This window comes from Athene cunicularia, assembly GCF_003259725.1.
Source record: "Athene cunicularia isolate RWA chromosome 1 unlocalized genomic scaffold, athCun1 chr1_part2, whole genome shotgun sequence".
Taxonomy (NCBI): Eukaryota; Metazoa; Chordata; class Aves; order Strigiformes; family Strigidae; genus Athene; species Athene cunicularia.
Window position 1 is genome coordinate 46,192,048 of NW_020799092.1, and position 27,249 is coordinate 46,219,296.

A 27,249-nucleotide genomic window follows, 5' to 3' on the forward strand; every position below is an offset into this window, starting at 1 on the left:
ACAGACTGATCAATGAGTCCACTAACGAACAGTTGTGTTACGGCAGCTTTCCCAGTGCCAAGAATGAAAGCCCTACTCTGAGTGGAGGTGGCTGGCGTGCCCATCCTCCCATACCACCCCACACTGCCTGACATATATCTTCTTCTTCCCCTCTGGCAGGTGGTGATCCTCAACCACAACCAGAGATGACTTTAAAACCAACCCCTTCAGCTGTGGTTCATGCCCCTAAATTTTTTTTTAAGCAATGATTGGAAATGCATTTCCAAGTAGCTCTTCTCACCTTCAGTGCATATAAGTTGGGCAGCACAGTGGGCACAGCCCAAGCCCAGGAATTGTTCTTGACAGCATCTGATCCGTGGCTGACGGTCCCTCCTGCAGCCATCAGCCTGACACTGACAGCCCCTGGTTCCTGGAGCCAGCTCCGGAGGCGCGTGTATGGCCACCCCCACTCATGCGTGGTCGCTAAAGATAACTTTCACCTGTGGCACTCTGCATCCCACCCTTGTTCTGCTGTAAGAAATGCCCCCAGGTAGGCTTTTTTTTTTTTTTTCCCTTTTCACTCTGGGACAGTGTTTTTAAAATTTGGAAGCTGGATTCTTTTTTTCACCATTTCTCCCGTGGGGAACATGAGGGTTGTGTCAGTGTTGGCTGAATGTGTGTCAGGGGCATCCTGCAGCTGGCCGGAGCGGGGTTGGCCACCCTTGATGGGTGCTAAGGCAGAACTGCGTGAGGGTGGTGGCTCTTTGTGGGGGGGTCTTCAGGTATGGAGGGACCTGGGTGAGCTTATGGGGATGGTGCTCTTTAAGTCAGGTAGCAGCCTGTTGGGTACAAACATGTCTTTAGGCCAAGATGGTGATGGGACCTGATGCAGGGTGAGGTGTGGGTGGCTGGGGGATGCTGATTGTTTTCCCTTTATGTGGAAGGTGAAGGTAGATTGTTAGATGATACAGCTGTTTACCCAGCAAAACTACACACACAGACAGAACAATCTTCTTTATTATAAAGATACACTATGAGGAACAAACCTGAATGTATACTGAAGCTTGTAATGGTACATGCCAAAAATGTACAGTACTATACATAAAAGTGCATTGTCACAACAGATTAACAGTACATTTCTCTTCCAGAACCGTGAAATTTCCATGTTTTTATTTGTTCTTTGAGAGTGGAAGGAATGCAATGGGAATGCAGCCATACACAAACAGGGAAGGATGCAATGGAAATGCAACAGTACAAGAGCAAGGCTAAAGCTCCTCTAAAATTTAAAGGCACTTTCACATGTACATACTACAGATGTACATTGACACAATTAGGTAACAGTCAACAAGCAGGAAGCTACCAGTACTGCAATTTATCAACCTTGACAGTAAGGGACAATACTGATTGGATTAGGTGTGTAGGAGTTACCCTTTAGTACGTCTGTAGTTGTAGCAGTCCTTCCTGTTACATATCCACTTACTATACTTTTAAGTATCTATAATAACCATCAAACTACACATTTAACTGTGTGAATGCACTAAGTGGATGCATTCACTAAAGCACTGTTTCTAATATTTTCTTTTGCTAAACAATTTCTAATATAAGCATTATGGAGTCCAGTACAGTTATTTAAACATACAAAATTCCCTATGCAATTTAAAGATACAGGTATCCATCTCAATTATGTCAGGTGGGTTAATTTAAGAATGCTAGACTAAAACTGCATGTAGATGAAAGCTGAAATTCCAGTTTGTTCCACTGATTCTAGTAAATTGGGGAACTACTTGAAAATGTCTTCTGGTCCCAACCAAGTGAACAGACCCTATAGACCAGCGCTGGGCTGCAGCTAGGGCTGGCCTGGCTTAGGCTCTTGCCCTGATATTAGGACTAGGCAGTAGAGTTGAGAGGGCTGGAGGTTCACTGACCAATGCTGCACAATCCGCTGTGGTGGATTAGGAATTTGCCTCTAACCTCGATGCCTGTGAAGTCTGTGGCAGGGTTGAAAAGGGTTTGCAAATACCAGGAGTAGTTTGGTTCTCAGAGGCAGTTCATGGGGTACTTCACACCTGGGGCTTTGCAGTATCTATCTACAGGGTGTAAACCAGAGCAGGAATAAATTGCTCCTAAGTAACAACAGGAAATTGCTCCTGTCACCTCAGTAATCATGCCTATCAAATTTTATCACTACTCTTCTCCTCCCAAACTCGATTGTTTATGTATAGCGAGTGCTAAACTTCAAGCTTTCCAACTGTGAGACCTTAAAGAATATGTGGAAAGACAGATCTTGCTTAAAGCCAGTTGTACTGTACCACAACAGATATTTTTTTCCCCCCATCTTCTTCACTGAAATTTATTTTATGGATTGGATGCCAGAAAATATATTCACAGAAATAATGTTATGGCTTACTCTTGCAATGTGCAAAACAGCTGTACATTTAGTTCACGCCTAAGAAAGTTTAACAACAGAGCGCTAAGCAAAGTTGACAGTTGTCACTCACACAGACATAAGAAAGGTACTGATTTCTGTCATTTAAAAGAACAAAGGGAAAAAGGGGCAAAGCAGTTATGGAAAACTTTTGTCAGCTTTGAATCTAGGTGGTAGAAATGCAGCCATCTGTCCCGTGAGTGACCCCTGCATCGCTGGCAGGAGGTAGTCCCTCTTCAGTGAGCCCCTGTCTTGCTGCCGTCAGCATAACCGAGGATGTGCGCAGTGTTTGCGCTGTGCAAGGCAGCCAGCGGAGCGAGGTCAGCTCCAAACTCCAACTATTATGACTCAAATCGTGTCTTTAATTGGACGCTGAGCAATAAAGTCAACAGGATACTTTGCTGAATTACTGTGTAGTTGATCCTTTTAATCGCCTATCAGCTTGCCTAATGGACCAACAGGTTCACGTACTCCCCAGAGCCTGGCTCGCTCAACTATGAACTCTAAATGAATTTAGCTTTTGTGAAAAATGTGGTATTGGGGAACGAAGGGCTAGCTTCATGGGAAAAGGTACACTATTACAGAGGGCAGCAAAAGGAGTTTCTAGATACTGTTCTGGAGATGTGCTTTGGCTGTGACCTGGAATGCTGCTTTTCATTGGTGAGAGCAGTGTGATCTCCAGATCCATCCAACACTTGTCTCTAGTGAGACTGCCAACAAGAAAGCTAAAACTCAGTGCCAATTATGAGTTGTGAGGGTTTGGTGAGGTTTTTTTTGGTGTGTCTTAAATAAGAAATGTGGATTGAGATGACTTAGACATTCCACACAGACACTTAATCCTCACATGCTAGATTTCTTTTCTTACTAACCTGCTTGAGATTTGGTTTGGTGACCCAGAAATGAGAGGTCCCTCCTCCCCTGACCCACCCCCCCTAGTTTTGTGCAGGGTCTGTTATTATATAGCTACAGTAAGACTGTGAAGTATGGTACAACGTGGCAAGCTGTGATCTGTGTTGTTTTTATTACAAATGGTGCAGCATCAAGTTTTCAAGTAAGTCTATATTTGTTTTTTAAAACGATGCACAACTGTCCAGTTTTTCTTTTAATTGAAACCATACAAAATACAAATGCCCATGTTAATGTAGCTACTTTCAGACAATACATTCAAAACCACTGAAAAACAAAGCCTCTCCAGTTACAAACATGAATAAACGATGTTACTGAGCCCTGACTTCTATCATTAATCCATCCCTTTCCCTAGCATATCCCAGCCTGGCACTGTGGGTGGCTGAGCTGTCTACATTGTGCAAGATTTGTCGGCTGGACCCTGGGAAGGAGGGGAAGGCCCTATGCTAGGATTTGTTTTTGGAAGAACAATAGGTTTTGGCCTAAGAGCAGGAGGTTTCAGCTGCACTCCCATTCTAGGGGCCACCATGGGCTTGAAAGTACTCATGGTGTCACTGGAAGAACTAGTGCTACGGCGGATCTGAGGCTCAGAGCTCCTTAAAACGACGCTGTGGAGAGGGCTGAGTGACTCTGTGGAGGTGGCAGGGGTGGGGGTGTTTTTCATTTGTTCCAAGGTGTCCAACACGACATCGGGGGCGTGCTTCGCTGAGCTCTGCCGCTCCAGCTCACGGAGCTCGTTCAGCGCCGTGTTCATTGTCTCCTCGATGTCCTGGGTCAGAGCACAGAGAAAGTGGCATGTCATTCGACTCACTACTGAATGCAAAGCACCAGAGTAGTAAGGAGAGGGGGTGAGAAATACATGAAGTGATTTGCCAACCATCCTCTCTTTAACAAATATTATATTGCTAAAACCAATTTCCACCAGATTTATTTGAAAGACAGTACGATTGACAACATGGCAGCTTTGGCTGGACATTACAAATATTTAACCTGTTTGTGTGAAAGAATTAAAAGAAAATCAATTAAACCAAAACTCGCAACCCATTTTATTAAGTGACTGTCAGGACAATGTATATTTGCATAGCATTGTTTTTAAACGTGAAGATTTCTGTCATCTCTTGGGTACTAACAGCTGTAAAGATTTTAGTCCATTTGCTAACTGTTAGCTAGCTTATCTAGTACCTCAGATGTTCAGGATCTGTATCCCCTCACATGGATTATAAAACCTGGTTTTGTAGTGAAATAAAGCTTGTGTGTCTATCAGCTCTTCTCTCCTCTTGTTTCTCTGAGTTAGATCTTAAGCAGAAAAAACTGTAAGATATTCAGCAATCTTACCTAAAAAATTATTTTTTTCATTAGGATTTCTGGCGCAAATGCTAAAAGAATGCACCAAGACATTAATTTACTACTTTTCAGTGATACTGAGATACAACTAAGGTTAGAATATCTGGTTATTCCCTGCTTGCACACAGTGACTTTCACATAGTTTAATCAAAATTTGGGTTCTTTTATTGTGGAATGAACACTAGTCTAGGCATTAAAGAAAAAAGTAGCTTAAGCCAATCAGCACTGTATGTGGTTCCAGGAAGGTAAACAAATAATAGAGTAAAATAAAACAGTAATGACATTTATACTTTCTAACTCTAATACATGGTTCAGCTTTCTGACCAAGCATGACAGTCCCTTCTATCCCTTGTTGGAAGCAAAGTTTGAAAGCAAGCATTACCAGTACATTAAATTTTAAAACATGAGTGTTAGTGTTACTGTAAAATAGTTTTGCAATCATACTATGCCCTCAGGGTGCCTCTAGTAATCATGTTATTCTACCTAGACAAAATCTGAGTTTTGAAGATGGTGGTATCTATTTGCTCAAGAGCTGTTACCAGCTCTGTACAACAGACCAATTTGATGATCGGGGTGCTCCCTATTCCATCCTCACCTCTTCACTGCCAGGAATGAGACAGGTGAGAGTTCACACAGGGATGAGATGGCCCATGATTTATGCAGGTGCAACATCTTGCACGTTATGTTCTTAGGCACAACTACAAGCATCAAATCAACATACGGTATGAACTATATATGAACTACATGAAAGCTATGTAAAATATACAAGACCCTGGAATGTAAATATGTGCTTTGAATGGCAATGGTCGCTACTAGCCAGTCAGAGCACTCTTCTGCATACTGTAATACTGAGAAATAATTGAACACTAATCACACGCAAGTTAGAATAGGCCAGCCTTCATCAGAGCACAGCGATTTATGTAGCTGTTGTAATTATACACTATCCTAGCGTTCTGTGTGGCAGAGGCAATTTCATTACAGTATAATGGGAAATGATTTCTTTTTATTGCTTCTGCAATGTCTATTTCCCCTTGTGCTTCTTCTATCCAGGATCCCTTAATGTATCTTCTTTCACACACACTCTGTTTAGAAAGCTGAGTAGGATATTCTCCTGCACACCCACTCCTACTAGTGCATGTGCTCTGCTACGCTGTTCACCAAGACTTGCTCCTCAGAAAATCAGAGAGCGACATAAAATTAAAAAGACACAAACCTGAGCTATTGACTCTGGGTCCAGTGGTTTATGGTCATTGAAACCTGTGTACTGACCAGATGATGTAGATCTTCTAATTGGAGGGCTATCAATCTTCTTTAGAGAATCGTGCCTACTGATGTTAGTGAGACTGCCATGTCCAGGTCTACGTCGCCTTTCAGGGCTGTCAGCATTGAAGTTGCGATTTTGAAGGAGGGCTCTGGGACTGCAGTGAGTTGCCAGGTTGGGGGAACCTAGCTCCATGGACGAGTTGGAGAGAGGGTGAGGTGGGTGTACAGGGCAGTGACCGTCACTGCTCCTGCCGGGGCGTCGTAAAGGAGGTGGAGGTTCTGATCTCTTTCTTTGCCTGCACCAATGAAGAAGTGGTTATGGGACAAATTGTAGTGACCCACCATAAGCACATGGAAAATTAATTGTTGTGTTACCTAAGCTGTGAGCAGTACTACTGAAAACATGTAATGCTAAGCTTACCTTCCTAAATACACGTCAGAGTGACGGTCAGTGGGAGAGTTCATGTCCTTTGATGATGACTTATCCTCAGTTATGGGTCCGCTGCTGGCCTCACTGTCTGCTTTTTGGCTCAGTGTATCTGAGAAAGTATCATCCCTGAACAGAACACACATGGTGAGATGAGAAGTCAGCCAGTTAAATGTGACAAAGAGCATCCTGGCACTCCTAGATTTTAATCCCAAGAAAATCAGGCATGTTATAATGCACTGCAGCTCCTCCATGTCTCCAAAAATTACTTATAATCCTTCTGTTTACTGAACTCTTTATATTTCGAGTGTAACCTTTCTGTAAAGAAGAATTTTGTCACCCTCGGCAAAGCACATGCTTAATACTGTAAAACAGAAGTTCAGAGCTGCATTTCTCCAGAATGAAGAATCCAGCTGAATTTAAACGTCAGCAATTGCTACAAAGAGATAGTAAAATTAAAATAGATGCAGCAGCATCTGTCTCTTGATATACTGGGAACATATCCATAAACAAAGTATCTTAGCCTAGTAGTGACTTTTGATTAAGAGCTGTCAATTCAGGGCAATAAAGACAGAGGCATCCTGCACAGAAGGCAAATGTTTAATCTATCTGAGCTTTCAAATTGCTGTCCCACTTGGAAATCACTTTGTTAATTGCTTCAGCATGCTTTACACCCCACCAAGAACCTAGTCACACCAGACACTGCTTACATATCCTGCACCACTATGTACTGGTGAGGGACAAGGCCATCGATTCCATTGTGCCTTCCTTCCCACCAGTCTTCAGATGCTCGGTGATAGAGCAGAAGGGAAGCTCCTTTCTTGAAAGAGAGTTCTCGTGTAGATCTTCCAGCGTAGTCAAACTTGGCTATAGCTTCTATGGGCTCGCACTCTGGGTAGGGAGGGAAGAAGAACAGATACCAGATTCCACACTGGCTTTCCTGCTCATTTTGGTTTCATAAAACCCATTTATTGCATTTTCTCAGTGCTCATTCTTCTTGAGCAGAGCTGACAGAGATCAGCTGAGCTAAGGCAGACTTCAGGCTGTGGTTATAATATATCTCTTACAAAGAAACATAATGAATCTGTGCCCCAGGTGTGAAACATCTGAGTTGCTTTGCAAGCTGCAGAAAACATAACAGCATATTCAAACATTAACAACAGCTGCTGCTGGGAGAAAGGCCTCTGCCTCCTGCTGCAAAGGGCTCCTTCATGGCTGGGGAGTGGGATGGAGGCCAGGCAATGAAGACCTCTGAAAACAAGATGAACAAACTCAGATGAATAATCAAGAGGCCCAAGGAAGTGTGATAAAGGAAAAGTAACTGTGAGTGCCTTTAATATCTGCAGTGGCAAAGGAAGGAAGACAGGATTTCCCTGTGCACGAGTAGGGCTACTCTGCCCAGGTGGGCTATGAGATTTCTTTCATGTGACGAGTATGCAGACCTAGTGAAAACCTAGGGTTTTACACAACACTGAAGCCTAGTGCTTTAATCTGCTTCCTTAACACTCTTTTTGAGTGAGGCAGACCGCTCCAGACTGCCTAAGGATGAGTCCTCCACAGGGAGGAGTCCCTGTGTGGCCTGAAGTTGCCTAAGGCAGCTCTGCCTGCTCCAGCATCCTGCATTCCTCTGGTTTCTGCAGGGGAGGTTGGTTGTTTTCTGAAATCAAACACTGGTTACAGCAGTCCTGGCTAATCTGTCAGTATGCTAGTAAATTCAGCCTTACACGGCTAATGCACTCTATCCTGTAACCTACGCCTGTGTTGGAAACCTACTGATGTCAGTGAAGGGCCCCTGCTCAATGTCTGCCTGCAGGTATCTTCAGAGCCGTGCCCAGACATCAGCGAAACAGCTGTGATTTTAGCAACCTCCAGTTTCTTCTGCACAAAACCAAAAGCACCTGAGCTCAAATAGATTAAAATTTGTCATCACAGACTCAAAACATAAAGAAAAACGTACAAAATACGGGTTTAAAAATCACACTTTGCAGATTCCAATAACTCAGAGTCCCTCAAATGACAAATTTCTCTACATAATTAGAGAAATATTTAGATGGAAATTAACATCTGGGCTAATGACTAGCATAGCAACTTTCCGTCTGGTGCAAATTAGAATTGCTGAGGTTGTAATTCCCCAAAGAACCAGGCTGGTAATGAAAGCCACTGTGCCTTTATGACAACATTTTGCACAGGAATGTCTTTTTAAAATTAACTTCATCCTGCAGCATGAAAACATAATGATAGCACCTTTATTGAGATTAGAGTTTGCAGTTCGTTTTTTTAATAACTTGCCCAGCCTGCAGAAGGGTGTCTTGTGGTTTGCTGCTTCTGCAGTCATGCTAAGAACTCTTGTCAGTAGTGAACTGCAGGGTGTTTAGGAGTTAAGAACTCGGAAACCTTCCAGAGATGGCACACAGTGGTATGGGGAATTCACTGTTACACATGCAGAAGTAATGTACACTGGGAGAAATGACCTTGGTTATATAAATGCAGTATATAGCAATAACAATATTAATTCCTTAAAATGTACCCAACTGAATGGCTTGCTGGCAGGCATTCCCTGATAGGTGGGTGGGAGGGGTGATAGGTTTCTTGGGTTTATGTTTTTAAGGAAAGAAAATGTAAAGATGACATAGAAACAATCAGTCCGGAAAACTGGGAAACCTTTAAACCTGCTGGTACGTATATTCTAATATACGATCTTGCTTTCATTTCTAGATGTTGTCCACAGTCTTTCTAACAGAAAGTACAGATGTGACAAAGAGACTATAGGCATGGAAAGGCACTATTGCCAAATTAAAAGAAATAAAACTAACCACATCTTTATCTTGCATCATGTTTAAGAGGGCAGTACTAAGCTGAAAGGCAATAACGCAACACTGACAAAAGAACGCTGTTTTTACACATATCATGTACGTTGCTTGTGGAATTTGTTATAAGAAGATATTACTGGGATCAGGTGGGACTGAGCAGACGGCTGTATGAACACACTGGTCTCAGACTGCAGGTAAGTTATGGGTTATGGAAGAGTGGGTCAAAAATTCAGAAGCAAAAGCTCCCCGGTTTCAGAGAGCCAGTCAGTCACTAACACGTAATACTTTAAAATGCAAAAAACCCCAACCAAACAAAAAAGCTTTACAGCAAGTAAGAAAATCCCAAATTTTCTCTACGGAATTTCCTTTGACATTCTCTGACTGTAATTGATAATGGTCATGGATACTGGATTGATTGATAAACCCCTACACTGAATAGCTATGGATATATAGCCTGTTTCTCTGCTAATTTTAACAGACCATATAGTGTCCCACATTTGAGTATACAGATCTTTTTATTTATAAATGAATGGATTAAACTAGAAATAGTTCTATCTCAGTGAAATTACACTAATCTAAGCGTGGTGCACAATGGGAGTCTGTTTTTTGTCTCCTTCCAACGCCTGCGACTCACATACTTTCTCAGAGGTCTGAAGGAAGTTGCCCCACTGGCCCAGCTGTGTGAATTGATAATGTAACCATAATGGATGTGACTTCTGAGACATGTTTGTTAGATTGCCTGGGTAACAAAACCCACCTCCTCAGAGAGGAGTGCCCACTAGACCTGACACAGTTTTTTTAATAGAACCAAAAGTAAATTCAGACAAGTTTCATTATTTTGAAGGAGTGTTTTATTTGCTTTAATGTTACTTTCATATGGAGAGAACTTTCCTGTAGCAAACAGTACTGAGACTGTACTTAAATAGTAATTCACCTTGTTACCGGTCAAGCCTTAATAGTTAAAACCAAAGCACCATGACAGTCACTCTTAGAAATAAATGCATTTTGAAAAGTTAAACCATCTAACATCAAGGTTACTGAATGACAGACAAGCATTTCCAAAAAAGCAAAGCTGATGAAAGCTGTATTTGGGATCTGTAACTCAAATTCTGTGTGGTACTGAATGTTTAACAGTAAAACTGACAGCTCAGAAGGAAATGGTAATTGCACTGCTCTGTCCATACCTGGGGGCATTTGCCTAAAATATCAAGAAGTATTTGATGACATATAGGATCTCACCAGCTATCATCTGTAGTGACTCAGGAGATGCTATGGAAGTGAAAAATTAGGACAAACTGAAGAACTGTGGGAAAAACTTCCACTTCTTGGAAGAGCAGAAAGGGCAGAAGAAACATAAGTGCTAATTTTAGTTTTGGGATTGGGATGCCAGATGTAGTATTAACCTCCCCACAGAGGTGATGGCACTGAAGTGCCACTGCGCTGCCCTCTACGCCAAGAGGGGAGACCATTCACTTTGCGGGGTGTGTGTGTGTGTGTGTGTGTATGTGTCTGTGTCTGTGTCTGCTTTTGCTCTGCTCTTCAGTTCTCCCTTATGTACCCTGGCTGTCCGGGATAGAGTATGTCCTTGAACTCTGTGGGAAGATGCTATCTCCCAATGTCTTTATCATCTTTTGCACCCCATCAGAGAACAGCAACTTTGCAATCTCAAAGTCCTGTCCTCTGGACAGTAGTTCTCTGACTAGGGAATAGCAAAAGCAAAGAAATGTTGCAAGGTGTTGACAGAATCTGGCAAAATGTAGATCACAGCATGCACTACTGAAAAGCAGGATAATTACTATGTGTTGGGGACAGAACAATAACTTACAGTCTTACATGTCCCTGTAATTTTTGTTTCCTGTCGAACTACCGTCTCAGTTTTTACCCTATGTTTATGAGATATCTATGAACAGTATGATGTTAATTGTATGTATGTTTTCCCAGGAGAAACCCATCTGTTTAACTTCCTCAGGAAATTCTCTCTTACTTCCTTGGAAAACAAACCTAGTCACCCTTTTCCACATGCCTCCAACAAGAATAAAAAAATCTTCAGCAAATTGAAGGTAAAGGAAAACACTAAAAAGTGCTTCAGCAAAACATGAACAATATCTTTTGAATCTTTACTGCAGAGGCATTTGCAGGTAAATGTTCTTCTGCAGCAAAATTACAGATAGATATTTTTTGTATCTTAGCTTGACTACAAATATTCTGAACTTCACAAATTAAATTTCATTTCCAGATTTAGGAGAAAGAAGCAATTTATATGTTTTACTTATTAGGGATACTTTCTGCACATCTAAAAAAGACTGAAAACACTACAGTAAAATGCATCTCCTTCTTCTCTCTTCCCTTTCCAGTATCAACAAGTCAATCTAAGCAGTTACAAAAGTATTTATATGTTGTCCTGGTTTTGGCTGGAATAGTACCACATCCCTTATCAATACAGCAGCAATGTTGTGCCTCCGTTTCTCTTTCTCCACATAGAGCTAGCAGCGATGCATCCAGCTTATAATGAATGAATCAATCACATTAAACACCCCAAATACTCCAGTCCCTTTAGTAAAGCTTTCTTTCTGTCCATCACAGGTCAGTCAGTGACTCTCATGAAGTTCAATATACAAACTGAAAAATTCTCACCTATTCTCACATTTGGTGTCAAGAACATTTTTTAAAAGGCATTGTCCAAAGGGCAAACACATGACTGTATGTGCAGAAATGGTGAATACATTTAATTTTAAGCCTGTAACCTACATTAGAAAAATGTGCTATTATAACAGAAAGCCGTATCCATTGAAAAAAATGGGTTTGGGCTTGCAGGCTGGGAACCAAAAACCAACAATGTTTTGTATGTGATCCAGGCTTGCTAACCTTTATCTCTGCATCAGAATTTCCCTAGATTACAAATATTTTTTGTGCTAACAATTATTTAGCGGTAAACACAAATGTCCACTTCCTTTCAGTACTGAATTAATTAAGAAGGCGCAATGGAGCAACTAGAATTAAGTTGCTGGCCAATCTGGTGAACAAAAAACCCATGTCTTGACCGGTTAAATCTTTTAAAAGAACTTGACTAGTTGACAGCTATTCTCTTCAGGGTTTGTCTTCACCAGTGACACAGTCGTAACACAGGTAGCACCACAACACAAATGTAAAACTGTTATAATAACAACACAGTGGTGGTGTAGTGCCCATGATTACCAAGGCACTATGAGATGCTCTGGTCCAGTTCCTCTGGATCCTGCTTATGTTTTAACCTCTCCTAGGCATGGTTTTAAAGTAACTGCTTTTGATTGCTGCTGAAAAGCTGCACTTCTTTTCCATGCCCACTTGGGCCTTTATCTCTCAGTTTGGTCATGGGACCCCAAAGTTGGCCCCAATATATCAAAGTCATGTGTCACCTGCATTTCACTATTTCTGCTCTAAATGAGAGATGGACAGACTTCTTCAGCTTCTACTCTTGCTTAGTGCATCCAATGGAAGAATGAGCTCTTATAAAGTATAGCTATACTGCCTTGGGAGTTCACACCTAATTAGTGAAGCTGTGTTGTAGAAAGACAGTGGGTTTAGCTATACAGAGCTGGTCAAGAGGAATCCATGCACACAGGCTGTCTTGTAAAGCTGTCAGTATTCCCTACTGCGGGTGCAAGCACAGGTACACACCACAGGCAGAAGATTAACATTGACTTCTCTCCTATCCTCAGTTTTTCCCCACTCTGTGATGCCTGCCCACCCAACTGTCCCTATTCTACAAACAGCTGCATGGATAGAGTCTGCCTGTCCTTCCTCACTTCGGCAAAAGGCAATAGACAGGCAATCTGTCACTGACAGCTTGTCTACGTGACAAAGCAGACGGGTACAGTTAGAGTGGAACTATTGTTTACATTGTTCTGTGTGCAATGGGACCAGTGTAGCCAGGTTTCCTACAGATACACCTTCCTGTTCCCCTTCCCTGTGGCAATTGTCCCAGCTCCTAACCAGTATCCCTTATGACATCCTTTATTTAAGAAAATTAATAAATCCTGTGCTGTAGTTCTTTTCCTCTCCTTTTCCCCTCTTTGACTCTTCCTCTTTCTCCTTCCATACATGCTCTGAGATGGACAATGGGCAGCTTTTGTTTCTGCTGGTGCCTAAGTGCATTGTTGTGGTTGCTCTGTCTGGGTTGCCTGATATGCAGTGAGCTTACACTGCAGGTCTTCTCTACAGGGAGTGTTATTCTGAGTCCTTCACCTCTAACTGGCTACTAACTGTCAGGAAAATTGTAGTTCTTTAACAATGTTGACACCTCCTTCCATCTGTTACACTTGCTTGAAACTGGGTAGAAGTTACTTGGAAGCACATCTGAAGGACAGTCCAACTGAAATACCTCACAGTCCAATACACCTTCAGGAAACCTGGCTAAAAAGAACTGATATAATAGAAATGTACCAAATTTTTCATGGATATCTACTGTACCCAGAACTGTCAGAGTATATGTGATTAATATTTATAGCAAAAGACTATTGTTCAGAAGTTTCACTGTGGGGGATACAAACATGTTTTTCAGTAGTTATAAATCCTTTAGGTGGAACAGCTTCTAAATTTGTATCAAAATAGAGCCCACTGAATGGCAAATATCCCTTAGCTGAAATATTTAAAGAGACACTTTTGATTAGTTTTTGCAGACAACAGATAAAGAGTCACTAAAAATGTAACATTATATCAGAAAATAATATGTGCTGACTGAAATAGTTTCTTTCTTGCCCTTCCTGTGACTGGGCAAATCAGGAGAAAACAAGGAAACAGCTGGTCAAACACAGATGAATCAGAGCAAAAAAGCACACAAACAGAGATTAAAGATGCCGGCTTTGCTGCAGAACACCAGGACTGAAATACCCTTCTTTCAAATATGACATAATTAGGAAAGAAAGAAGGTCTCCCGCATAAAACACCTGTAAAATTACTCCCATCAAAGGCACAGTAATGCAACAGACATACCGTCCTCACTGGTATGGGGCTCTGTACTAGCATCCTGGTCCACTTCCTCTAATGTACCATGTTCACTGTAGGGGCTGTCACTGAACGAAAACAAAAGGTTGAGCAGAGAGAGAAACCACACATCTCAAAAATATGTCAACTGCGTGAGATGATTTTAAATTATTTATAATGTTATAAAGTTATGTGCAACATAATTGTCATGATGTGCTATGAATACATAATTACTGAAGAAGCCCACACAACTCACCTTCAGTTATTAAGAAGTTTCCAGAACCTCTGACTTCTTTCATTTATAAAAAGTGTGTGTGTTGCTAAGAGAGGAAAGGAGCAGGGGGGAGGCACCATAAGCTGAAATTTGTTAAGGTGGTTCACAGCCAGAGAGCCAGTTTCCTACCTGTCTGTGTGCTCTGCACAGTACACCTGGAACACTGGCTGTATCTGGCTGAACACAATGGTAGCCTCCAACACAAAATGTTGTAGGGAACCTCACTGTAGTTGCCTTTGCTTCATGTTTTTTTTATAGCTAACATTTAACTATGTGAACCTAAACGCTCTTCTCATTTATCTTCATACTTCTATTGTGTGCAAAAGTAATTCTGTATCACAGGAGTTATCCAGACAAACAGACTAATGATTTTAAGGAGATAGAAGGGTAATATTCTGACTTACCAGTAGTCATCTCCAGCCATGCATTTTTCATACACCGGGCCATCAAGTTCTTTAGCATCTGGAAAAATAGCCTCATGATGGATGATGATAGTTTTGATTATCTCATTCACATGTGCCTGACAAGACACCTGGTCTTGTATGTCTGGAACAGGCATCAGGGTTGGCCCAAAACAAATGGCCAGGTTGTATGGATCCATCATGTTTTCATCACTGTACTGTGAAAGGCTGTTGTAAATAAAATGAAGAAAAATTTACTTTTCCACTGAGAGTAACCTTATTCTGAAAACTGAAGGAACTTTATTTTCCATTACAACTTAGAGATTTCCTGCCCTCCTTGACACTTAATCCCACATAAAGTAACAAAACAAAAAAAGGGGGTTTCTTCATTAGGCTATATACACATTATAAAGTGAGTTTATAGAACATATATGTATGTATATATAGTGATCCCAAACTATTGTGTTTAGTATACACTGATCTAATGGGCTAATGTAAAATGCACCAACTGCTGCTGCTTCTATCTCATCAGTGCTTATCCTTGGAGGCCCAAGTGGACTGGATGCAAAGTGGGTATACATGCCTATCATTCTCACCAGACCTTGATGCATCTCTCCCATCAACTGGCTATATAACTTAGGCAGACTGAATTGACTCCTGGAGGCGACTCAGTTCCTGGATCTTGCAAAGACTCTTGTGACTTCTGGTCTCTGTTTTTACCGTACAACCTAAAATCCCTGAGCAGCTTCCCTTCTGTCCACATACTCCCACAGGAGTTTCACTTTGGAAGCATCCAAACAAAAGGCATGAACATCTGTTGATGTTCAACATCTTCAACAGGGGGTATTGATCGACAGCCGGCTGAGCAGGAGCCAGCAGTGTTCCCAGGTGGCCAAGAAGGCCAATGGCATCCTGGCTTGTGTCAGCAATAGCGTGGCCAGCAGGGACAGGGAAGGGATCTGACCCCTGTACTCGGCACTGGTGAGGCCGCCCCTCGATTCCTGTGTTCAGTTTTGGGCCCCTCACTACAAAAAGGACATTGAATGACTCGAGCGTGTCCAGAGAAGGGCAACGAAGCTGATGCAGGGTCTGGAGCACAGGTCGTACGGGGAGCGGCTGAGGGAACTGGGGGTGTTTAGTCTGGAGAAGAGGAGGCTGAGGGGAGACCTCATCGCCCCCTACAGCTCCCTGAAAGGAGGGTGCAGAGAGCTGGGGATGAGTCACTTTAACCAAGTAACAAGCGACAGGACAAGAGGTAATGGCCTCAAGTTGTGCCAGGGAAGGTTTAGACTAGATGTCAGGAAGTATTTCTTTCCAGAAGGGGTTGTTAGGCATTGGAATGGGCTGCCCAGGGCAGTGGTGGAGTCCCCATCCCTGGGGGTGTTTAAGAGTAGGGTCGACACAGTGCTTAAGGATATGGTGTAGTTGGGAACTGTCAGTGCTAGGTGAATGGTTGGACTGGATGATCTTCAAGGTCCCTTCCAACCTAGTTGATTCTGTGAGTCTGTGATTCATGAAAGACCCAGACAACAGGATGAAGGGCACACTCAGCGAACTTGCAGATGATGTCTCACTATGTGAGGGTAGTAGATATGCTAAAGGTCAAAGTTACCATTTAAAAGGACCTTTACAAGATGGAGGAATGGATAAATGGGGATTTCATCAAGTTCAACAAGGATGAACGCACAGTCCTGTCTGTGAGATGGAATAATCCCATGTATTGTTACAGTCTGAAGCTGATTGTTGGAGAGCAGCTCCCAAGGAAAAGCACTTCTTGGACAGGAAGTTGGACATGATTCAGCAGTGGGTCCTCCTGCAAAGCAGGATAGTTGTATATGTGGCTCTATTAGGAAGAGCAGAGCCAGCAGGTCAAGGGTATTGATTATTCCTCTTCCACTTAGTGCTCATGAAGCTGCACATGAGGTATGGTGTCTAGTTTTGACAGACTGACAAACTGGAGCAAGTCCAGAAAAGGACTACTGAGCTGGCTGGGGAGCTGGAGCATACGGGTTTTAAAGTAAAGTGGAGAGAACTGGGTTTGTTCAGCCTTTAGAAGAGAAGGCTAGCAGAGAATCTAGCTGCACTCTTCTTCTATCAAAATTATCAAAATAGAGAGAATCAGACACAGGTACACAGCAACGGGATGAGAAGCAACAGTCACAATTCACAGCAAGGGATATTCCAAATGGAAGCAGGAAAAAAATTCTTCAGTGTAAGGTTCACCAAGCACTGGGTCTGACTGGAAAAAAACCTTTGAGGTTCTTGACTGGACAAAGCCTTGAGCAACTTGATCTAACTTTAGACACTTTAAGCAGGAGGCTAGACAGATGAGGTCTGCCATGACGTTTCATGACTTCACTTGGCCAAGCAGGCATAATTGCATATGCAAAAATCAAAACTGGATTTGCAGAAAGTCAAACTATGGCGATCTTTTCCCTGTGGATGTACCAGGAGCACTCTGGAGGCAATAAGGGATTTAGCCTGTTTTCTAAATTGCATTCCTGTGGAGAGCACAGTGTAGCTGACACGACCATGTAACAAGTACAAGTGCGTATAACTCCAGTCAATCTGTATGTCTGAGAAGAAGCTGTGATATAAGCCTTTGAGACATTCAGTGTCACTTTCGAGGGATGAATTAATGTTTCAAATGAATGATTATTTTCATTAAAGATTTCTGCCCTTCTTTTAAATATTACTTGAAAGTGGCTCAGAAACTACTAGAAGAAAGGAAATAGGAACAGCTGTGACTACAACCATGTACACATAACCTGGCTGCAAAGACCCTGTTTCTATAGGAACAGGATGGATGAAATGGGGAAGGTCACAAAGACGGAATGAATCAGCAGAGGGCAAATTTAGCAAAAAAAGAGGAAAAAAGCAATATGAAAACAGATATAACAGGAAACAGACAATATGGCAGCAGAAACAGAAAAGCTAGAATCAGGGTAAAGTGCACAAGAAGCAAAATTTGCAGGAAAAATACTGAGGTCAGCAAAACTGGAGAGGGCTGTGAAGGATTGGAAGGAGAAATACAGTGCAATTGCCTAAGCTGTCTTTTATTTTCTCTTTGAGAATGAAGAAGTTTTTCTGAGATGATGAAGACATGAACACCACTTTCCCTTTCTCATACAACACTCCTTCCAGCAGCTACCTGTCTTTCACAATGTGAGGACTAATGTACTTTATATGAAAGCATACACAGGGGATGTATGTTCTCTATACTGGTAGCCCTATTACCAGAAAATAGAAGCAGGAACACAAAGTCTCACCCTGGCAGTGCCTAGCATCTAATAGTGACTGTGCTGCTTGAATATACTACATATTTTTCCCATCAGGAGATTAAAATCAACTTGAGATAAGGAAAAAAATATCTTCACTTTTAAATTACATAAAAGATTTTAAATGTAATTACAGTTTGTTATTTTTCATCAGCTTATTTTGTTATTAGCTTTAATGCTGTAGCTTGCATTTCTCATTTCAGACAAAACTTTAATCTGTCTTATTACAACCTTGCTGAGTTTTGGACAAATGGAATTCTAATTTTAATGAAAAATGGTCTTTTCCTTCTGTTTTCATTGTCAATTAGATCATCTTTTGTGTTAAATGGAGCTTAAATATAAATTCTACATAGACTATGAGGAAACTCAAAGAACTTCAATACCAGCAAAGGAAGGCAGATAAAGATACAGTGCTCAGGGAATTATAAAGCACTTACTGGTTGAGGAAGGCAAAGAGGTATCTCATCACTATAAGGACCGATCTGGGCAAAGTAAGGAGTAGTTTGCGGATGTGAAGAGCCCTCTCATAGAGATTGTCTATTCCTGCAAACAGAAGAAAGTATTTTAAGTTGTCTTTCATATGATGGTCTAAAATAGCATTTGGTCAGTTTACTCAGTTTAGTTTGACTCTTTACCATCACATGTCCCTAGCCACTATTTTCTCATTTTGTCCTATTGCAAAAATAAAATCTAAAAGTCCTTCTTCCTCTCATTAAAACCATAAAATTTAAAAGTAACTTCTTTAAATACAAGAAGTTACAAATCTGTCTAAGTCAAAACTTGGCCACTTGCTAAGGTAGACAGCCCACAAACCCACAATATCAGTACATTAATATAACCTAAGGGAACCAAGGAGAGATGTTTGCCATCAGTTTCAAATATGGATTCACTCTCTTCATTTGAATGTTTACATCAAATGTAATATTTCAATCACCAAGCTTCTCTAATGAGCTTCCTTAATCCAATGTCCAGCTATAACTGTCTTAATGGCAAAGCAGGAGAAAGGCCTTATGTTTTATGGTGTGTAAGCAACAAACACAAAGATCATATGTATCTTCCCAAATGAATTTACAGCAGTCCACCCAAATTCTTCTGAAGCAGGCAAAACAAGGTCAGCTTAATAAAAGCATCAGTTCCTGATGTCTTATAAAAAGGATGCAATATGTTCTATGTTGGCCAAAAGGATTATGTGGCTGCAAGGGGGGTAATGATGGGAAAAAAGCACAAATTGTTTTTCAACACAAGTAATATCTCAGTTTTTTACTCAGCGTGTTTTCTGTGTAAATGATACTGCTAGAAACAACCTAAAATTTCAGTAATGCTTTTTATGTCAGCCAAGAAAGAATGCTGCAATTGACAACATCTAGGGGAAATCTTAGCAGATTACATGAGAAATACTGTCCAGTGGTAGTGAAATGGATATTTGAAAATTTGGAAATATGAAACAGGAGCTGATTCCAATAGCTGAAAAGCCATTTGTACCACAGAACATGATATTTAAGAGTACACATTTAAAATAATTACTTACATTAAAATGTGCTAACTGTAAACAGAGTTCCTAGTGTTTATTTGTGCTCTTTGGTATGGCTATTTGTACTAATCAGCATTTATTTGTAGATGCAAAATGTATTTTGACTTATGTTTCTTAGAAGAACAATCGGTGTCTAGTAATAAGTATTTTGGTACCAAGAACTAAGCATAAACAGAGCACGTTGGCAGCAAGATTTCTGTTTACCACACAGAAGTGCTATAGTTCATTAGGAAATGCCAGTGCGGTAAACTGAAGGGAACGCTTATTCCCTGTTCCCACATCTGTATTTACAGGAGATTGCACTGGCTCAGTACCACTAGTGTGATGTGGAACAAAAGATTCTGGGATGGGGTTAAACTCAGCATCTTGAGAACTTCTGCAGGAGAACAGCCCTCCACTGCTTGCATGAGTCCATTTGGATTGTGGTATCTATTGTGGGAGCAGCAAAGCAAAACCCTGCAGGGGGTAGAAACCTATTCTCTAGCAGAGAGGCTGGAGGCTGGTACAGTGTCCCTAGTGAGATGTTGCAGAGCTGGTGGGGAAAAGGACTGCTGAAAAGCTGTATGATTTATAACATAATGAGTCACACTGAGCCCAAACTCTAGCTGAAAATTAGTTCAAGCCATTACACTTTCTCAAGTGGAGTATGGGACTTGAAATTTATTTTGATGTTTCTGTTAAACGTGGACTGCATGAATCAAGGAGTATTTCTGGTTACTGATTAAGAACTGGAGTCCATGGCAGGGGTGTGCTAAGCCTGGGAGCTGCTTGCACAGCGAGGATCTGCATAGTAACCGCAGTTCTCCTCTCCCTTTCTAGTGCATAGCACATCTTGGAGACGTCAATGCTATGTGCCTCACTTCTGCACTGTAGTGAAACACTGCTGTTCTGCACAGCCCACAGACACCACTTTCAGTGCAAGGCCTTTCTCCACCTGCCTGAACTAAGCCATTCCCAGTTCCACCTGCCTGAACTAAACCATTCCCAGTGGAAGGAGCCTGCCTGTATCTTCAGTTCCTGTTCTTCCAACAAAACCAGCTGCTGTTTCAGCGAGGGCACCTTATGAGTCTCCAGCTCGGCTGACCTTCCCACTGACAAGCCTATCTGTGAGTCTCTGCACACAGAGCTGTAGGTCTGGGTGATTTTGAGCCTGTGTGCATGTGTGCAGGTGGATATTCTATAGTGTGGGGCTGAGTGAGGAACATCCAAAGGCACTTCGGTTACATCTTTCAACACCCCCACCTCAGCAGCACTGCTGAGCCGTGCTGTGGCACAGCTCCTCTCCAGCCTTTCTGCCTTGTGTGTTGGATGTGGGAAGGTGGAGGGAAGTTGGGATGCAGCACCAGGACCTACCTTCTGCATTACAGCCTTTCCTGGATAATGCCTTGTGCTGCAGACCTGCCTCTTCCAGACAGTTCTGGAGACCAGCCCTTGGACCAGGTTCAGTCATCACTGAACTCAATTCAGACCCAAGAAATTCACTGGCTGGACTCCCAGGTGGGTCCAGCAGCTTCTTCCAGAAATGTGCTGCCTATCTGGATGCAATAGCTCTGACTAAACTAGTGTGCTAAACCAGGATGGAGCACAGTCTTGAACACCAGCAGGCAGCTACCACACAGTAGTTAACACACTCTCCGATGTGCTCATGGTCTGTGCCAACAACAACTCTTCCAAGCAGTTCCTAGACATGGTTCACAGGATGCATGAGCCAGAAACTGGTCTCAGTAGGCAGCACGGACACAGCAGAATAGGTATAGAGAGCTTGCCTTTATGGCCATGTGATGAGCTATTGAAACTGCCCTACTAGTAGCATGATCAGTACTAAGTACTAGCAGGTCACCTGAAGCAGTTACAAGCTATACATGCTGGAATGAGCTGTGTGTATTTCCAATACCTTTCTGGTAACCCAGTGCCAGTTTCCATGAAAACTCCTTTACTGAAAATCCAAACTACTGCCAAGTGGTAAATTCATGTGCTTTCCACATTGTCTCAAAAGGCCTGTTTTTCTTTCTCAGCACTGATTTGGTTTAAAGGAGATAGGTAATTATGTTACGTATCTGAGTGCTGCTTTTAAATGAGGAGCCAAATTTCATAGTTGCTTGTGTATATGCAGTGTGTGAGTGTTCGGGTAGTAGGAAAGAAGAAATGAATACAGAGCAATCTTTCTGCATTGGGGCAGAAAGAATTTGCAGCTCTGCTGATTCCCATGCAGAGGGAAGAGAAAGCATTGCTTTGCCTCCATTGGCTTTGCTGAAGAGAGCCTTGGGGCAGAACAGCCATCCAAGCTACAAGCTGCAAGGAACCACCAGCAATCCCAAGGCTGCAAAAAGCTGGCTGTCTTCCCTCTTAAATCACTTCTGTTGAAGACCCTCTTTTCATTACACTGATTTTTGAGAACTGTAATTAGCCCTACCTCAGCGCCCCATGAGGTATTACCCTTTCCTCAGCTAAGAAAATTGAAGTGCTGATATTACATGACTTGTCCTAATAATGCAATTAGCTGCCAAGAGAAAGAGAAATCAGGGGATTTAAAAACTGGTTCATTACTGTAATGATATGATGAGACTTGTATTCCCAAACACAAGCAACAGGACAAGCCTCTGGCAAGGCCAAGCACACTGAGAATGAACGTGGTTTATCTGACTGTGGAGCGAGAGAGGGAATGGAGATGTTTGAAGGACACATGAATATCAACCACAAACCAGGACTATCATCAGGTACATATCGTAAATAGAAATGGTTATTACTCTCTAGTTCCCAGTTCTCAGAGCAGAGCAAACCATTTGGAGCTGTGGTCTGATGCACCTGCCTTCCAGGCCCGTCTCAGCCATGGGGGTCAAACCCACAAGCAGGAGAGTTTCCTGCCAGCCAGATGAGAAAGTGTTTGGTGTGAGAACACTGTACTCCTGTCAAAGTGGAGCTACAAGGCAGCTCAGAGCAGTGGAGACATTTGTGGGGTGAAACAAGAGAAGGGGAAAAGAACAGCTTCTGGGGCTTCATGATTATAGTACCCTGAGGAAGAGCTGGGCACCTGCACCCAGAACTGTTATTGTATTTTTATCAGACAATAATAGAGCAAAGCACTCTAGTAATATAAGGCGCTTGGTTTTCTGTGTATCCATAAAATTATCTAGGCATCTAAGCATCAGAGGTGTTTGAGATCTAAGGAACCTCTACCAGCTACTACAAAAAATTAAAAACAGAGAGCTCAGAGGACTCTTCAGAGGTCCTTTAAGTCTACAATCTTTGACTTTACCTTAATCACCTCTGAGAGATGTCTGTCCAACCTGTTCATAAATTCCTCCAGAGAGGCAGATCACAACCTCCACAAGAAGATCTGCTGAGGTGCAATCTTTCATTGCTCTTAGAAAAGATTTATTTATTGATCTCTCATGGACTTCCTCTGCAAATATTCCTTGTCCTTGAACTGGATGAATGAATCCAGATGAGACTAATGTCATTACATAAATACTTATCAGCTAGCTGCCTCTTTGTCAGCCATGGCCTAAGGACCAGTTCTCAACAGCATGAGATAGGCATAAATCCTAGCTACTCAAGCCTTAAAAGGTGTGATCTGATCTTTAGCCTCCAAGAACACTGGAACCTGTTCTGGAGAGGCAGTGTCACCTTTGCTTACTGCAGAGACATACAGAACTGATGAATGTCCATATTTGCATAATGTATTTTAAGCACCTGGTGACTCACAATGGGATTTTTGCAAAGGTAGACTCTAAAGTGAAATAGGTCAAAAGTGAACAATCTGTCTCAGAAGAGTAAAGGAAACCTGAGAGGGGAGGAAACACGATTACTAACAAAAGCCCCCAAATACAAATAAAAACCCCATAAATTATAACTGAAGAGAGGGATGCATTCATCCTAAAGAACATTAAGAAAATATAAACTGAAGTTTAATTAAGCAACAAACCTGAAGTAGTGGAGCAGTAAAAGGCAATAAATATTCAAATATATAAATGCAGCGCTTTGGTGATGGAGAACAAAAGACTTTTGCAAGAGAGCAATTTCTGGTGGTTTTGAAATATTTTGGGCCAACTGGACAGCTACATGCCTTTAACACTCAGGTTTAGTTAAAAATGCTACAAAAGCACTGTTTTTTTCCTTGTCTTGGTTCTATACATGGCCTCTCCTGCACTGGTGATGTGATATAGTTATCCAATGAGGAGCAGATTCAACCTGGGAGCAGTCAGAGCTCAGAAACGTAAATTCTGGATTATGTATGTTCTACCACTCTCTGTTAACAGACAACCTCCATGGGCCAAACTCAGTAGTAACAAAAGAACTGCAAACATTTGCCAAAGGGAAGATGTTACTGATCAGAACATGTAGAAGGAGAAACCTGTTGTCAGCAGTAAATGAGTTGTGCTACACTAACAGCCAGTGATGCGCAAGCCAAGCATATTTCACAGGCAAGGGTAGCACAACGGTGGAGGAAGAAAGCAAAGAATGGTAATGTAAGTTATCTCTCTCCTTTAGGACCACTGTTTTGAAGGATTAAATCCAATGTGGTATCTCTATGTGGGCGTCACTAGCTACTTCCACTTGGTGTGGTACCTACTAGTAACAGAGTGAATGCCTAATGTATATTTTACACACTTGCTGAACATCAAATGGGACTGAGTTACACTTGCAGATGTAATTTTTACGGTCAATTTGCAGCTGAAAAGTAATCTACATGAATATGTATTAGTGCTGAAGTTAACAATTTGTGCCTCTTTTCACTTTGGTAGATGAGTGCAATCTAACTTGAAGATATATATATATATTAACTCAGCAATGCCACTTACAGCTCTTCCAGATCTATTTAAGAAGCCATTACAGGAGGACAAACACAACGGTCTCCACTGTCACTTAGGGAAGGAAACAGTTGTCATTTTATTGAAACTTTTTCAGGAAGAGTTGACAATTCAGAATATAGTTTTTTTACTTTTTAAGTAATGAGCAATAGTCTGGAAAAGCAATAAAATAATTTCCTCTCATAACATTTATGACTTTAGGTAAATGGGCACTGCTGGCAGGAAGGGACTGAAATGATGAAAGTCAGAAGGAAAAAAGATGTAAGTTTTCATCTATCTTGGCATCTTAATATATCAAATTTAAGGCAAGGGAGATGAAACCATAAAGAATTATAATGACCTGAGCAGAAGCTAAGCAGTCTGGGTAAGTTGAGATGTATCTCCTGCCACATTGCACAGCTATCTATGTAAAAGTGAACTGTAATTCATGTGTATGAGAACTCACATCAGGAGAGGAACTGCAGTTGCCCAGCAGCAAAGGCAAACTATGGCCAGCCCTAAGTACAGCTTCAGTACCCTCTGCCTCCATGTAACTCTTGTTACAAATATTTTGCTTGTGTTTGGCCCAACCTGTTTCTACAAAGGGGCAGAAAAGAAGTGCAGTGCAACTCTCCTCCCTTCCCCAACACCTTATTTTACCCTCTGGATTACCGAGTGTTGCTGGGAGCAGTAACAGCCATTCCTTTTGCTGAGAATGCAGAATTATGGCCCATAATCAGATGGATTTTTACGTTCTGTTCTACCTTTCATGCCTACTCTGGAGAAGTAATAATTTGCCCCAAATTTTATCTAAAACAGTTCATAAGCCCAAACAGAATAACATTGTTCTCATGAGTTTAATTAATACAAATTGCCCTAAAAGTCAGTAATTTTGCACTGTTTCCACTGTATTTGCAAAAGGGGAAGCATTGAATCACAATGCTCTATTTTATTTGGAAATATATGCATAAATGCAAAGGAATTCCTCAGTGGCTGTACTGAGGAAAGGTTCATTTTGCAGCTGTAGCCTCAGCTATGCTTGACATCCATAACTAAATACTTCAGTTTCAAGGGGTTTTTCACTGGCAACATTACATTTCCATATAAAATGTGTGACATTCTGCCTTGTTACAGTTTTATATGAACATTAACTTTATGAATTTGCTTTTCCCCTCCCCCCTTTTATAACAATTTCTGCCCATCATTAAAACCCCCACATTTATCTTGAAAAACTATTAAAACAATGTTTATTCCTTTCCTCACTGTTTATCAGACAGTGAATGCAATATGAATTAAGGGTATTTAAACCCTCTTAATTAAACATGCAAAAGCTTTCTAGACTTCATATATCAACTGTGATCTAAAGAAGTTACAGTAATGTGTGTTCTCACAAGAGGAAAGGGAGTAAAGCCCTTCTCCCTTAACATGAAGACCAACATACTTAATATTGTAAGGCCACATGAGCACGGAAAAAGAAACTAAAGCAACTATGACAGGTTCAAAGTCTGAAGTGGGAGAAAAATCTTGCCTAGACTGTCTTCCTTTTTGCAAGATACACAAAGCGCTAAGGTTAAAATGTAGCAATGGAAAGGGTCTTTGAGACTGACAGGTTTTGATAGCATGTGCCATATAGGTGCTATTTAAACTGAACTGTGACAGGTAGTATATTCTGAAATGCTTGTTGCTTGCTTTTGTTTTTTTTTTTAAAGAAAAGCATCTTATTCCCTGGAAATGGTGGGCCACTTAAAACACATAGACTAGGTACACAGCTCTAAAGACACTCCACCTCAGGCTTCTCAGATAATCAGAAGATGCAGACACACAACCTACTGTTCCCAGTGTGTGGTTCTGGGGCTGGCTGTGGTTGCAAGGCACGAGAGCTGTTTTTTTCTCTCCTTACACCACATTCAAACACTCCAATGTGACAACACAAAGTAAACTCACCCCAATGTGCTTAAAGAGAAAACCCCTTTTGACCTGCCATGTTTCAAACCCAACTATTCTCCCTCTGCTGAAGGAAAGCATTGACATGCCATTTCAGAGTGTCCCTAACAATAATCTTGTGGAAACCAAACCAAGCAACAAAATAAATCATCATCTCTGGCTTCCTTCAAAACCTGCCAGAAACAGATCTGGGACTCTTACAACACATTATCAGGAAGAAAATACCTTCTTCTGTAACAGCAACAGCAGAATTCAAACCTAGCAGAACTACTCAGTCATTACACCTCGTTTTGACATGATACTCCAGACTTATGACAGCTTCAAAGAACAGCCAGTCTACACCAGGATCAGATGGCAATTCCTCTTTCTCAATAACTGTCCCATTTGAAAATGTGGCTGCTAAAAGCAGTAACTTTATTCCAGGCTATTGGTTGTTACTGATTTCAGCTCTGCTGGATGATACTATTATTTAAAAAAAACTCTTGCAAAAAAATAATCCACTGCCTAGTTTGAACATGCAATAGTTGGACATCCTCTAAGGAAACCAAGGCGTAACGCTAGGGATCTAGTATTCATTGCCATTTTTATTCAAGTTCTTAATAACAGAAGACCATTTTAGGATAACTGAACTGGATCCCTCTCAGACAGTGATGCTCTGAGAGGTTGGTGGATCTCTCCTTCTGTGCAGGTGTCATGCACATATACTCAGTCCACTGAACTTCTAGCCCTCCTTCCAAATAAATACCCTACCCTGTCTTCAGAAGCTTCAATGGAGAATGGAAACACTTTGGAATCATTCAGGTTCCTCTTCTTGGAACAAATTTAAAAGGTCCTTTTGGGCAAATATTCTTACATCTCCTAAGCACTCACTAGTATAATCTGTAAACTGAATACTCAACTCATTCTTGGTATTTT

The 27,249-nt window shown here is 41.5% G+C and overlaps 1 protein-coding gene across 2 annotated transcripts in view; it reads right to left on the reverse strand.

Moving 5' to 3' along the window:
* Nucleotides 1–976: 976 nt before the first annotated feature.
* SRGAP1 (SLIT-ROBO Rho GTPase activating protein 1) overlaps nt 977–27,249 on the reverse strand; it is a 75,888-nt gene continuing 49,615 nt past the window's right edge. For both annotated transcript variants that reach the window (XM_026863704.1, XM_026863693.1), the window contains exons 15-21: nt 18,507–18,612; nt 14,795–15,019; nt 14,126–14,205; nt 7,055–7,235; nt 6,339–6,473; nt 5,868–6,213; nt 977–4,079 (exon numbers count right to left, since the gene is read on the reverse strand). In XM_026863704.1, coding sequence (XP_026719505.1) covers nt 3,702–4,079; nt 5,868–6,213; nt 6,339–6,473; nt 7,055–7,235; nt 14,126–14,205; nt 14,795–15,019; nt 18,507–18,612 — 1,451 coding nt within the window. In that variant the 3' untranslated portion in view covers nt 977–3,701. The remainder of the gene's footprint in view (nt 4,080–5,867; nt 6,214–6,338; nt 6,474–7,054; nt 7,236–14,125; nt 14,206–14,794; nt 15,020–18,506; nt 18,613–27,249) is intronic.